General features: G+C 46.3%; 2 protein-coding genes across 3 annotated transcripts in view; both read right to left on the bottom strand.

Annotated features, from left to right (window-relative positions):
* Nucleotides 1-2,421: 2,421 nt before the first annotated feature.
* LOC103184170 lies at nucleotides 2,422-5,354 on the bottom strand. The gene is made up of 5 exons (XM_007902040.2): nucleotides 5,294-5,354; nucleotides 3,740-4,093; nucleotides 2,678-2,950; nucleotides 2,506-2,568; nucleotides 2,422-2,462 (listed from the first exon to the last, which is right to left on the bottom strand). The coding sequence occupies exons 1-5, from the start codon at nucleotides 5,352-5,354 to the stop codon at nucleotides 2,422-2,424; spliced, it is 792 nt and encodes a 263-aa protein (XP_007900231.1).
* A 5,326-nt stretch (nucleotides 5,355-10,680) lies between these two features.
* Nucleotides 10,681-14,396, bottom strand: part of arap3 (ArfGAP with RhoGAP domain, ankyrin repeat and PH domain 3) — a 29,664-nt gene continuing 25,948 nt past the window's right edge. Inside the window, exons 32-33 of one of the 2 annotated variants that reach the window (XM_042339951.1) lie at nucleotides 12,591-12,629; nucleotides 10,681-11,492 (exon numbers count right to left, since the gene is read on the bottom strand). In XM_042339951.1, coding sequence (XP_042195885.1) covers nucleotides 11,486-11,492; nucleotides 12,591-12,629 — 46 coding nt within the window. In that variant the 3' untranslated portion in view covers nucleotides 10,681-11,485. The remainder of the gene's footprint in view (nucleotides 11,493-12,590; nucleotides 12,630-14,396) is intronic. The other variant, XM_042339952.1, reaches the window with a different exon arrangement.

Raw genomic sequence — 14,396 nt, forward strand, 5'->3', positions numbered from 1 at the left:
CGCTGTGTGGCCAGTGATTCAGAGATCCCCCTCGCTACAGGGTGCCCCCATCTCACCACAGGGTGTCCGTCACTTGGAATAATAACGGGGGAGACACCCACCTCGGGGCTCGAGAGCGAAAACGGATGAACGCAGGGGAAAGGATTTGCAAAACTCCGACCGGAAGGGGAGCAGGAAAACTGCGATCTATTTGGAAAGATTCCCGACTGGACTGATCCAGGCTTGAGAGATGCCATCTTCAGAGCAGGGCCAGGGTTGGGAGCCTGGAACATGATCTTCACTCAGCCTCTGGTATCCCTCCTATTGTCTCACCCGAGTTACTGCTCTTTGGCGCCTGACAACAGAAAGATAGAGACACACAGAGAGAGCAACATGTTGTATGGGGCCGTCATACCTCCAATAGTTTAATCGTGGATTGAAAACAGTGAATAAATGGAAGGTTTGGGCACAAAGTAACCAGATGGGGAATTAACCGGATGGAACAACCTGAACGCATTTCCAATTACTATGTATTTTATTGACAGTCACTGCACTTAAGGTAAATCCAGTGAAGCATCTTGAGACGTGACATGATGAAGCACTCTATCGAATTACTATTAAAAATACAATTGTGTGGAGTGGTGCACATCAATTTTATTTGATACGTCACAACAACCTGATTAGGTGGTATCAAACCAAGAATTATTGTTATGATTATTATTATCATTGCAAACGAAATGACAAGGAAAGATTACCCGGCTCATTAAAGTCATGACAATCGTGTTTACTTTACCTGTTCTGTCTGCACAAATGCTCAACGAATCCAATAAGCACACACAGCTTCGCCAGTAAACAGCTAAAAACTGTGATGTAAAGAATCTTCTCCGGAGGGGCTTCTGATTTCCTTTTCAAGAGGTCTATAGGAAATTTCAGGCAGAGGCGGGTCACTACTTGAGTTATAGATTATAACACAGAAAAGCTACCAAACCACTCGATGCTCTATCACATTTGCTTCTCAACTCGTGAAGTTTCACCCGACACAAAACTGAGCAATGGGACAAAGGCGTCTCCCTTTTCTGGAGAGACTCTGTGGGTTTGAGGAAGGGAGGAGTTAAAGGGAGAAGCGGGAGGTGCTCACACAAGGGTAGGCGACAACAGGTTAAGAAGGAACAAGCTTTGTTGAAGCACCTTCTGAGTTCAAAACGCCTCAAATTCCTGTCAAGTCCCGGGATACGCTTCTCAAGGTCGTCATTCCCACCAGTAAGATCCCACAAGCGACAATGAGGTGAAGGAACAATTATCCTGGAGGGTTGTTGGCCAGAGACATGGTAGGGGCAGGAGCAGAGTTGCCTTTGCTATGTATCTAACCCAGGTTGTGCCCCAACAGGGAATGGGCAATCGGTGCCCAAGCAAGAAAATTGGTCAGTTCACCTATAATGAGATGCTTGGTCTCGCGGAGCACTCCCAAGGAGCATAGAGAAGATCTCCAGGGTGACAGTGAGCTGACTGTGTAGTTATGGCTTTTCTACACTGTACAAAGAGAAGAATTGAGAGTTTCTCAGTGGCAATAAAAACCCATCAAACTTCTATCTCTCACCTTGCACTGTAATTGGTATTCCAGGGGTTTCCCCCCGGTGTCCAGTCCAACAATCCCACAAATCAAATTGTTTATCGGTTTCATGGCTGTTTGGGGGTCTACACTGTGCGCCTTTGCTCGCCTACCAACACACAGTCACTACGCTTCACGGTAAATCTTGGGAAGAACGCGCTTTGAGACGTTTTCCTGATATATTAAAAAGCGCTGCAGCAAACGTAAGGATTATTATTGGTATTGATTACACGGCTCTCTGCTTGTCGAGGTCCACGAGTATAAAGCTGTTGGTTGTGATGTGTGTGAAACAGAAACACTCACCACTGGGCTCCAGATAATAGGGGATTACGACCCTGGGGCTGTTTTGATGAAACAGAACACACGTCCAGGTCCCCCTATCAGCTCCCTGAACACTCAGGCTCAATGATTTCTCTTCCTGACTCTCTACCTTCAGTGTTTTTTCTGTAATGAATGTTTTGCTGTCATTTCCCATCCAGACCAGTCTGACTGTCTCAGTGACTTCAGAGACGGAACAGGTCAGGTTACTACTCGCTCCGCCAGTCCCTGTGTCAACTGTGACTGTGGGAAGAAGAACATGAGTCAGATCCTAAACCAGGGCACTACCATCGAAACCACTGTCAGGGTCTGGCTCATACCTTTCACTGTTATTAGCTCCACAGTCACATACAAAATTGTACCAACAAAGCACGTGTAGGTTCCTGCATCTTCAAACATCACCGGGACAATGTGCATCGTAAAGTCTTTACCGTTGAAGAGTGTAGTAGCTGGTTTCAATCTCTCCCCAAAGTGCGTCCTGTTTATGTTTATACTCTGACCTTTACGACCAGAAGCTATTTGGGTTTCTGGATATTGAGAATGAACTGATTTCCACCTCCAGGAAAATTTAACTTCATTTCCAGGATAATTATATTTGCAAATTAGGTGCAGTTCACTGCGATTTGTGCTTGACCGATAAAGTCTTTGTGTAACATACTCATCTGCAAAATAAAAAAGAGGGTGTGAGTTTTTTAACGTTGTTTAACTGTTTTACGCTAGGAAATGTCAATATCTAGTACAATATCTCGTCACACAGAGGTTTAGACTTACATGTGTAGACCTCAAAATCCATGTTCCCCGTGAGAACAGTGGAGCCATTGTCCTGCACTTCACACATATATTTCTGTTTGTCGTCCTCTCTAACGTGTCTGACTATCAGATACAGTGTGTTGTTGATCAGGAGCTGCTCTGTGCTGTTCCCGCTGTTGTGCTGTGTGGACTCTCTGTGTTTCCACTGAAGACTGACGCCATGTGGGAGTCTGGAGATGCTGCAGCTCAGTGTGACATCATTGTCTGAGTAAACAGGATATCGCTCCTTTTCAACTGTGAACAAAAGCCACAAACATTGGATGGATCACGGTTTTCACTCTACATGACCATTAGCTCCTGCTCTCAATTTCAGTTTGATTTCTGCAAACAAGTTTTATTTTTGGGGTTTGCCGGGAGTCTGACTCACACAGAAACCCATCACCGTGTCTGACACTGTTCAAACCATCCTATATATATAACCATAAATAATCCTGGCATTTGATATTGCACTTGATCACGTCATTGAGACGTTTCAAAGGCATCTCAGAATGCACTGTCATGTGAATTGACTATATTTTGTGGGAGAAATATTATTTTATCCCCAAAACTATGCTACTTACATAGAGATTTCCCCGTAGTTGGAATGCGATGTGCCCCTCTCCCTGGAGGGACACACTGTGATTCTTATTTCTGGTGAGGTTTGGTGCAGGGTGACAAGAGCTAAGTCTTACGAACTCCAGAGTGTTGATTGGGTCCTGCTGGAGCTTCACCAGCTAAACCCGCTCAGACCTCCCTCACGATCGATGTCTCGTACCCTATCTGTGGCCTCCAATCCTTTCCTCTGGCAGAAGCTTATCCAGTTCCCCTTGGGAGGGGTAAATGAGCCAGTGCCGTGTGATTTACTGGGAATCTGTTACCCACGTTCACTGCTCTGTGGGAAAGGGAACAATTCTCCAGACCCGCTTTAAGGTTTAATCGTGAACATTGAGGTCTGATGTGTCGGGTGCTCTGTGTATTCACTCACTCGCAGCCACAGTAGAAAAATACAGTTGTTGTACCTTTACTCTCGCTGGTTAGACTCACCTTTGACTCCAAAAACTTCGTGCTGATACAAGGTGTGATTATTCTCGGGCTGTGTGAGCAGAAACAATCCTGCAAGTTTATATTTGAGGGAAGAAAATATCAAACTAGGGCTGTCAGATTCGTTTTTTATCATATAGTCACGCTTATCTGTACTATAAAAGTCACTGTAGTATGTTTGGCCCCAGTTTGCTTCCCACCACTGATCCCTTCGAGTGAAAGTCACCAGGGTTTTCTCAGTGTTTTCCTCAGAATGAGGTTTCCACCTCCACGCAACTGGCCCGTTTCCCTGGACCTCTAATCCAATCATCTTGAAGCTGCCATCTTTATCTAAAAAATAAGTACGATTTGTACTTCCTGCGAAGAGAAAAAGACAATGTATACAAAACATGAAATAACTGCATATCACAGGAGAAAATAATTATCAACTCTGCCCTTTTCTGACGTGTTCTTATTTTCCATTCCTTTAGCGTCTCCTGTCCTGTCATCATCCATGTCGGGTTATGACCTCACACCAACATAGATAGGCCTCGCCTCACTTTGCAAGTTGTTTTGGTGCCAAATGATATTATTTTTCCTTTCTGTGCAATCTTAAATACCATCCTGACTTTCTGTTGCCATTAATGCACTTGACTGTAAGCAGCAGTTAATGGAGATGGACACGGTCACAAGTATAAGTTCACCATATGTCTAATGACCAGCTAGTCACTACTTCGACAGAGCTTAACATGGCAAATCCTGAATCCGAGATGGAGTGAGGGAGGAGGGAATTTAAGCACGGTCGGAGAGGAAGCACTTCAGACATTTTCTAAAAGAGAGGAAGTAAGGGCCAAGGTGTTCGGATTGAGGAAGAGGGTTCCAAACCTTCGGGGCACAGTGACTGAAAGCTAAAAGTTTCCAGATGTGCCTCACTTGTCCTAACAAAGCTCGTGTCCTCTTTCCCCACCGTGTGAGGTGTTCACAGAAGTTGACGATTTAACGAAGTCACAAATTTATTTACAAAATCCTCCATTTCAAAACTTAAAAAGGGGATGTATTTGGTGCGAGTGAAGGAAAGTCAGTAACGCTACCAATAATAGAGACAGGAAGTGAGGCACAGAGATGGAGAAAGATATTGAGATTTGACCGCAGCACAAATTAAAAGGACAGAGTCAGTCGGTGCTCAGAGTGTCGGCCATCATCAGGGTTTGTGGAAAATTCTCTGCCAACGGTTTACAATCCCGGGACAACCTGCCCTTCGAAAACCGGCAAGAAAACCGACTAAGATTGTTTTAGTTGGAAACATTTGGTCCGTTTCCTGTTCTTGAGTATCTTGTCATTGAACAGCAAAGCTTCCACCCGCTGGGTACAAAACACTGGAGAAACCAGGGTGTCGCAATCCATTATATTAACGAGAATAACACCTGAACAGCAAACTCAGTGATCAGGAGTGACTGTACCAGCGATCAGCCCACAGGACCCACCTCACAAGATCCCACCCCTCGACTTTAGCTCCTTCTGAACCTGACTGACACTTTCTACCAAACAGGACTGCGACGGTGAGAGAAAGACACTTACCTTGTGGGCAAACACAGGGCAGCAGAACCACAAGGAAACTGAACGCCAGAGCACCCAGCATTTTGACCAAGAGCGTCTCCGCTCAATATCTCTCCCCGACTCTCTCAATGTCTCTACCTTTGACGAATGTACACTGCGCTGTACAACGTGTCACAATGACGCAGGTTTCCTGGATTCACTTCTGTTGCTTACGGGGAACTTGGGGAAAATGTGGAACCTCACAGGTTAAAATAGCATTCACTCTCGCCTCAGCCCCACAGCCCATTCTGTGCCAGCAGAAGTGCGGCAGCTTAGAGTTAGGTGTTGAAACTGGTTGCAGTGTGTCGTTGAGTTGAAACAGGAAGAAATCTGTATGACGGCATCTTCTACACAGTCACTCCATGTTACAGTGTACCCTGTCGAGCGCTTTGAGACGTCTCAACAACATGATACGGGGCTGTATCAAATGCGATGATTTCCCGGGTCTGCTCATGTCAGAGCTTCTGAAAGGAGGAAAGTTGTGACGTGTCGTGTCTGATCTTATCTCTGTGTGTGCTCTGAGCGAAAGTTAGCAGATATGCGATCAGGTTGTAAAAAAAGCTTTATTGATCATTTAACGAAACTGGTGTATCAATACACCGAAAGCCAAACGGCGGTTACACAGAGAATAATCTGAACGGGAGCAGAATGTCCAGGGAAGGGAACAGCCTGTGGAACGCAAAGGTGGAAGCCCGATCTCCTACACTGATGGTAAGAGGTGTCAGCCCGGCTCAGCTGGTAGCACTCTGGCCTCCGAGTCAGAGGGTTGTGGGTTCAAGCCCAAGGTCGCTGTGTGTGGCCAGTGATTCAGAGATCCCCCTCGCTACAAGGTGCCCCCATCTCACCACAGGGTTTGAGGAAGGGCCAAGTTAAAGGAGAAGCAGGACTTGGCCTCGCTGAGCGCACACAAGGAACAGAGAGAAGATCTCCAGTCACAGTGAGCCTGACTGCGTAGCTATGGCTTTTCTACACTGTACAAAGAAGAGAATTGAGAGTTTCTCAGTCGCAAATAAAACACCCTCAAACTTCTGTCTCTCACCTCGCACTGCTGTTGTGGTATTCCAGGGGTTTACAATCCCACAAATCAAATTGATTATCGGTTTCGTGGCTGTTTTGGGGTCTACACTGTGCGCCTTTGCTCGCCTACCAACACACAGTCACTACACTTTGCGGTAAATCTTGGGAAGTACTTTGGGATGTTCCGATATATAAAAGGTGCTGCTTATTATTATATTAGTATTATTAATAATAATCCTTGCAATTGTACAGTAGGGCCATATTGAAACGTCTCAAAACACTTCACAGGATATACTGTAAAGTGTAGTAACTGTATATTTTGTGGGCGGAAGATGGCAGCCGATTGTGCAGAGCAGTGTCTCACAAACACTCGTGGATCGGGTGACCAATTTATTATCATAATTTTCTTTGAAGGGATTATTACCTCCGGAAAAGCGATCCACCAATCAACTAACAATCGGGTGTCCTGTTTACTGTTAGGTAAACAGAGACGTGTGTGTGGAGTAAAGAAATTTGGTTAAGGTTTAGACCTGCCCGGGAATCGAACCTGGGTCCTCTCTCTCTTGTGAGGCAAGTGCTCTAACCACCACGCTAGAGAATAAAGATGGATGAAGAAGGTCCTTTAGCACATCTGATCTCATCCCTCCAGGATACTCAACCTAGTGTCCCATCCCATCACAAAATCCAGTTGATATTTCAAATGAGTCTCAGATTCCTGGCCCCAACCAACCTTCAAGGCAACTCTGGGCCAGTTATCGATTACCCTCGAAGAATAGAAACACTTCCGGGTGTCTGTTCTGAAATTGCCCCTTCGCAACTCCAAACCAGCGTCGTCTTGTTCTGCTGCGTTGGTGCATCTTAAAGTATTGATCTTGGTTTCCTTTTTCAATCCCATTTGAAATGTTACACACCTCTATCAGGTCCTCTATGACATGTCTCAACACTGCTATGCTCATGGCTCATTCCTCTGGCACTGGGACCATGTTCTTCCTTCTTTGGACTTAGGGTTAGGTTAGGGCAGGTCCTACAAGTATGACATCTCGGCCACTCAACACAACTGATTTAGCAGTAGCCCAGCATCCTTGTTTTTGCCTTTTTGTTTAATGTTGTCTCACATTGTTTTCACACAGAGAGCAATGAGTCAACTCTTTCGGTTTCCTCCTTGGTGAGTTTTCTCCCATCCAAGGAGAGCTTGTGTTTCCTATTCTTGCTGTCTATGTAGAGTAGTTTGCGCTCAACTGTATTAAACTTAATTTGCCAGTTACCAGCCCAAGTGTATGCCTTACTAAGCTCTCTTTGTAAGATGTTTGCTGACTCTTCTGATTCCACATATGTCTCAGTCAATGCACGGTTGACCTAAAAGACTGACTGGAGTGCATTCAACTGATGTGGCAGTGTCCATCTGTGGAGAGACCATACTCAAGGCAAGCTTGAAGCTGGAGCTAACACAGCAAATACATGGCAACCCTCTTCCTGTCACGCTGGGAGCAAGAAACTCAATTACATTCTATCTCATATATCTCATTACATTCTACATCTCAGCTCACACTCTACGCTTCCCCCCTACACAAAAGGGTACAGTAAATCCTGTGAAGCACTTGAGACGTCCTCCCAATGTGAAAGCCATTGCATTAAATGTAAGAACATAAAAATATAGGAATTTGCTGGGCGAAAGAAGACCAAAGTCCATCCAATTCACCTTCCACCATCCTGGCAGTCGCTTGCACATGTCCTCCCAAACTGTATACTGTATCCCCAGATATTATTTCCTCACAAAAATCGATCTAATTTGTTCTTGAAGGAATCGACTCTTTCTGCTTTCAGCGTCTCCCTCGCGAGCCTGTTCCATCAGATTACCACTCGCTCACTGAAATAGTGCTTCTGCTGATTTGTTCTAAATCGATGCCCCTTCAATCGCAGGCCATGCCCTCTGGTTCTACTGTTCAGTACAAGGTTAAACAGCTCATCATGTAAAGATTATTACTATTGTTATTATTGCTGTGTCCATAATTAAATATATATATCTGTCCTTTTCTCCTGTTGCTGTGTGCAAATTGGCTGTCGATTTTGCCCACAAAACACACCATCAGACCAATTGCCACATATCCTGTGAAGTGCTTTGATGCTTTGCTATATCAAATGCAAGGATTATTATCATTTATTATAATTGTTTATGCCCAGTTACAGAGATTTATATGTTACAGAAACAGGCCGTTCTGCCCAACTAGCCCGTAACTAGTGTCTATATTCCCTACGATGTCCCACCCCTCTTGCCCCCCTCTCTATTACCCCTCTTGGCTTTAATCATAGCTTAAACCACAGCTTCCGGCAACTGTTTCTCACATTCTCGCCGCATTGTTTGTTAGAAGTTCTTCCTAAGCTTATTTGATCTGCTGCTACGTAACAGCAACTTACATTTATGTAGCGCCCTTCACGCAGGTGGGTTCTCGGAGCGAGCACTTAACAGTGGTGAAACATGTCGAATGTTACTCGGTCGACTGACTGGAGCCATTGTTCAGTGGTGAGATCAAAGCAGTTCAGTTCAGTGACGTTTCCTGATTGAATCGTTCTGGAGATCTTTTGTGCCTTCCATTTGTTCGTCTTCACTGGTTTCTGTTCTGAACAATTTGCGGTTTCCTGTGTTTGTGTTAGAGGTTGCGGCTGGTTTCGGGGGACGTTCCCTTTACAGCTCGCTTTCTATATGATATTCACTGGTTCACCATTGAGGCCTCGTCTCTGAGGATTTAAATAGCGCTGTTTTGAAGTGATTGAAACAGTTTGACATACATCCACCTTATAGAATAATGGTCAACCGTGGGCCTCACTGGCTCGAGTCGGGTCGTTGGCGGAAGTTGCTGTTTGTGTCAAATAACTCACTCGCTTGCCGGCTGTTGCTCTTTGCAAACTGCCTGCCGTGTTCGCGCTTACAAAATACAAAAGTAAAACCCTCTGAAGCGCTTTGAGACGTCCTCCGATGTTAAAGGCCCAGAATCAAATCCAAGGATCCAAGGTAAGGATCATATATTCCAAATGATTTATTGTACGGTAAAAGAATGGTTAATTTAACAAGAGCATTGCAAAAAACAACCAACTTATTTGAAACGCCTCACCCCACCCCCCCATGCCCCCTCGCCTCAGAAACTCTTTACTCTTTCTTCAGATGAGTTTCCCAACATCTTATGGAGAGTCCAGAGAACGACACCAGCAGCAACATTGATTGCTCACATTTAGAATAATAAAACAAAGTTCCTGTACAGTATTTACAAGGAATAATAATAATAAACCACTCATAGCATTTGGAGGGAAGAAGGTTGAAAATTCCTACTGTCGATGAACTTTACACACAATTTTAAAAAAATTAACTGGAATACTTTATGAGAAGGCGTTTTTATGTTCCATGTATAAACGCTATTTTTTTTGTTCACATGAATACTCTACTTTTACAAATTGCAGGTGTCGACACATCTAATATGACAAATATATATGGAAATATTTACATACATATATACACACTCAGACATATTTTACAGGTTTTAAAAACTTATGGGGTTAAATTCCTTATGTAGCATTTAATAATAATAATCCTTGCATTGGATATAGTCCTTTATCACGTCTTGAGATGTCTCACAATGCTTCACAGAATATACTGTATTTTGTGGGCACAACGCGGCAGCCAATTGCGCACATTAGTGTCCATTAAACAGTCGTGGAATGATTGACCATTTTTTTTTCAGGGATTATTATCCCCAGAAAAGCGATCTGTCAATCGACTAACAACCGGGTTACTACTTACTGTTGGTAAGCAGAGGCGGAGGGAGAAAGGTAACTTACCTAAGGTTTCACCCTACTCAGGAATCAAACCCAGGTCCTCTTGCTTGCAAGGCGAACGCTCTAACCACTGAGCTACAGCGCTTCAGAACATTTCAAGATATCAAGCATTGGGAGAATTGCTGAATTCAGTCCTGACTTAGAAACTATTTTTTTCTGTAGCTCTTGGGAAAGAAACCAACAGGAATAAAAACAGCTTTGAAATTAAGGCAGTGCTGAAGACCCATTGAAATTTTCTTACTTCGGGCCTTTGAACTGCCATAAGTCTAGGGTGATGCTACAGTGCAGTGATGGGGGGGTGGGGGGGGGGGTTGGGGGCGGTTTGCGGGGACGGGTGGGTGCACGGGGGCTGCATTGTCGGAAGATACTGCCTTTTGGTTGAGATGTTAAAAAACTAAATGGCGCTATTCGAAAAGAGAAGGGAGTTCCTCTCAGTGTTCTGACCAACAATCCCCCGAATAAAATTGGTCACTCGCTTCATGGCTGTTTGTGGGGTCACTGCTGTGTGCAAGTTGGCTGTCGCGTTCGCCCACAGAACACACGTTCACCGCACCGTACTGTAAATCCTGTGAAAGTGCTTTGGGGTGTCCTCCGGCCCAAGCTGAGAGCTCCACACATCCCAACTACACGTGGAGATCTCGGGGATAGATTATTGGAATGGAATGTGCTCTCTCTCTCTCTCTCTCTGTCTCTCTCTCTCTGTCTCCCCTTCCCTGGAGGGATGCATCCTGCTTACTCAGTTCCGTAAAGCATTAGGCGCATTAGGTTGGCAAGAGCCGAGGCATGAGGGAGAGCCCGGAGCGCGGGTGCGTTGGGTTAACTGCTGGAGTCTGACCAGCTAAAACCGCAGGGCTCGCCATTGCTATCGCTGTGCGGTGAGCTTTCCCGCTGCTTCGAGGTCAGACTGTTACTGTTAAGCGCTCCGGCGTGAAGTGGCCGATGTAAACGCGAGCTGTTGTTGCTGTTGCTTGTCCAGCTGGGACCACCGCCCCAACCCGTTAGGGCCTCGGCTCGCAGGGTTAAGCAAGTCTCATAGCTGGACAGCGCCGCATGCTGGTGGCGAGCGGGTTTGACACTATAACTTGGTGCTGTCTTGCTGTGGGTCATTTTTTCTCTGGATGGCACTGGCCAGCTCCTGCAGCAGCTTGTTCTGGTTACTTGCGTTGCTGAGGGAGAACTTCTTCACCTGAGGCCCTGGCGCAGCGCCCGGCAGCGCCACCTCCTGCTGCCTCGACAGCGTGACGTTGATGTCCTGCACCTCCTCGTACACCGGCTCGGGACTGTTGTCCTCCTCCCTCTCCTGACGGGCTTCAAACTCGTGTTGGGCTTTCATCGGCTAAAACAGGAAGGGAAGGAGTCTGAACTTGCGGTTCGTGTAACCACACCGGCAGCTAGTAATAATAGTAATAATAATAATAAGGCGTGATAAGGCGCTGTATCAAATGCAAGGGTTATTATTATATTAGTATTATTAATATCACCTTATTTGAGACGTCACCTCTTTGAGACGTCTCAAAGCGCTTCACAGAATACGCTGTAAGGTGAATGGGCTGTGTATTTTGTGGGCAGCCAATTGCGCACAGCAGCGTCCCCACGAGTGGATTGACTGACCAAATTATTATTTGGGTGTATTATTAGCCCAGGAAAGCGCTCCGCCAATCGACTAACAACCAGGTTCCTACTTACTGCTACGTGAACAGAGGTGTGTGGAGTAAGGAAACGTGCCTAGGGTTTCGCCCTGCCCCGGAAATCGTACCCAGGTCCTCTCGCTTGCGAGGCGTGGGCGCTAACCATTATGTTACAGGACTCCACGAATAGTAAAATAATAATTCTTGTATGTGATACGGCGCCTTTCACGTCAGGATGATGTCTCCAAGCGCTTCCACAGGATTTACCGTAACCCTCTGTGGTGTGACCAGCTATTTGCTAACGGTCAGTCAACTCCTTGACTGCCTTGTTGTCCTTAAAATGTAGGATCGTGCCTCCGGCCCCAGGATATTGACTGCCCCCCCCCCCACTGATGTGTAAACTACAACCCATATCTGGAATTAGACTGCCACCAAGTGGGCAACTACAGACTGGCTCGGCTTTGCCACGGCGTCTCTGTCTGGCAGGAGTTGGGGGAATCAGGAAGTGTCTATTGTGATCACTTTCTGCGGTGGTTGAGGTCTCGATGGGCTGAATGGCCTCTTTCTGCGCTATAGATTCCAGGGTTCCGAGCAAAGGCCAGGAACTTTGTGAGATCCAACTCACCGTTCGGGCGGTGGGGGGGTGGGGGGAGGAGGGTGGGGGTAGGGGTAAAGGTGGCAACCGATGCTTCTTAACAGCACAAATACAAAGGGCAAAAGAGAGCGTAAAAGAGAAAGGCAAATGCAAAACAGTCAAACTTGTGGGGTGTTCTTTTGCTGGAGGACAGAAGCGGAGATTTACTTACAAAGAACATCGAGAGAGTTCTCCGTGTGTGCAGGCGACGCTGTAAGGAAATGGGCACAAAAAGCGGATAAGCACAGCGAGAAGCAGGCACGTACACGCACACAGACTGCACGACCACAACTGTTTGGGCACCTCCCTCGCTTGCGACTGCTCAATGTCGTCAGCGCGAACCTCCTCCACCTGCCCGGAAGTTCCTTAGCAGAGGTTGACTCCCTCATGGCTCCCTCATGCGGTCATTGCTGTATCAGATCACTTGAACGTTCTCCTAGCTCTCTCTCTCGCTCTCTCTCTCTCTCTCTCTCTCTCGTTCACGATCTGGTCTCAATCCTGGACCCTGCTCCTCAATTACTCAGAGTTACGCAGAGCGATGTTGCACGCAAACAGGCCATTCAGCCCAAAGAGTCTACGTTGGTGTCGATACTCCACACAAGCCTCTGTCCCTCCTGCTCCCCTCACCTATTCCCCTCTACTCCCTTCTCCCACGTGTATCCACCACTTTCTCTAAATTACATTGATGCTTTTGCTCAATCGCACGTTCCTGCAGCGAGCTCCACACTCTCACCACCCTCTGCGTGGAGGATTTCCTCCTAAACTCCCCACGCGATCTGCCGCTGACTATCTTATGCTTTACCGCCTCTCGTTTTGGACTCATCATCAAGGAGACACAGCTTATTATTCAATGTCCACCTTATCAAATCCTTTTATACTTTTAAAACATCTCTACCAGGTCCCCTCTCAATTGAACTAGACTCCAGCAACTAATTTTCGGAGGTTCCACATGCGGAGAGTAAAGGCTGAAGTATTGCGTCGTCTGACGCACATGTTCGCACACTGATACACACAAAGCCTAACAAGGAAAGTCCCCTTCGCTGGTCGAAACTCTTGTTTTAACCTTAAAAACAACCCAGCGTCAATCCACAACACCCGCACCACCATCTGCACCTCCTTAATAATAATTGCATTTGATACAGCGCCTTATCACGTCTTCGAGACGTCTCAAAGCGCTGCACAGAATATACTATAAATTGAATTGATCGTATATTGTGTGGGCGAAACGCGGCAGCCAATTGCGCACAGCAGCGTCCCCACAAACAGTCGTGGATTGAGCGACCAATTTATTATTAGCGTTATTATTTTTTTGAAGGAATTATTATCCCGGAAAAAGCCTTCGGCCAATCGACTAACAAGCAGGTTCCTACTAACTGCAAGGTAAGCAGAGGTGCGCGCGTGTGTGTGGAGTAAGGAAACTTGCCCAACATTTTTCCCTGCTGGGAATCGAACCCAGGTTCTCTCACTTGCGGGCGAGTGCGCTACCCACCGAGCTACAGGACTCCACCTTAATGGATGACATTCAGGAAGGATCCCGGTAAACGTACATTATAGAGTGAAACGTGGACAAGAGCGAGATTTTAGCCACATTGAGACAAGAAGGAGCATCGCTGGGATGAGAGAACACTTCCCACTCTTTGTACCGTTGGTTAATTTCCGCTCCCCATCATGTGCACAGAGGGGGTTTGGTTGTCAGAGACCACGATGCGTTGCTGCAGAGAAACTATCTTCTCTGCTGAACAAGAGGGTTGGGGGAGGTGATGTGGGGGGGGACATCTTAAAATGAGAGCCAGGCCATTTAGGAGTGAAATCAGGAGGCAGCTTTTCACCCAAAGGCTAGTGGGAATCGGGAACTCTCTCCCCCAAAAGGCTGTGGGTTATGGCTGGTTCCATTCAAAGTTTCAAGGCTGAGGTGGATAGATATTGGTTAGACCGGGAATCAAGGGATATGGGGCAAAGGCGGGTAATTGGAGTTGAG

Source organism: Callorhinchus milii, unplaced genomic scaffold (assembly GCF_018977255.1).
Source record: "Callorhinchus milii isolate IMCB2004 unplaced genomic scaffold, IMCB_Cmil_1.0 Scaffold13, whole genome shotgun sequence".
Classification (NCBI taxonomy): domain Eukaryota; kingdom Metazoa; phylum Chordata; class Chondrichthyes; order Chimaeriformes; family Callorhinchidae; genus Callorhinchus; species Callorhinchus milii.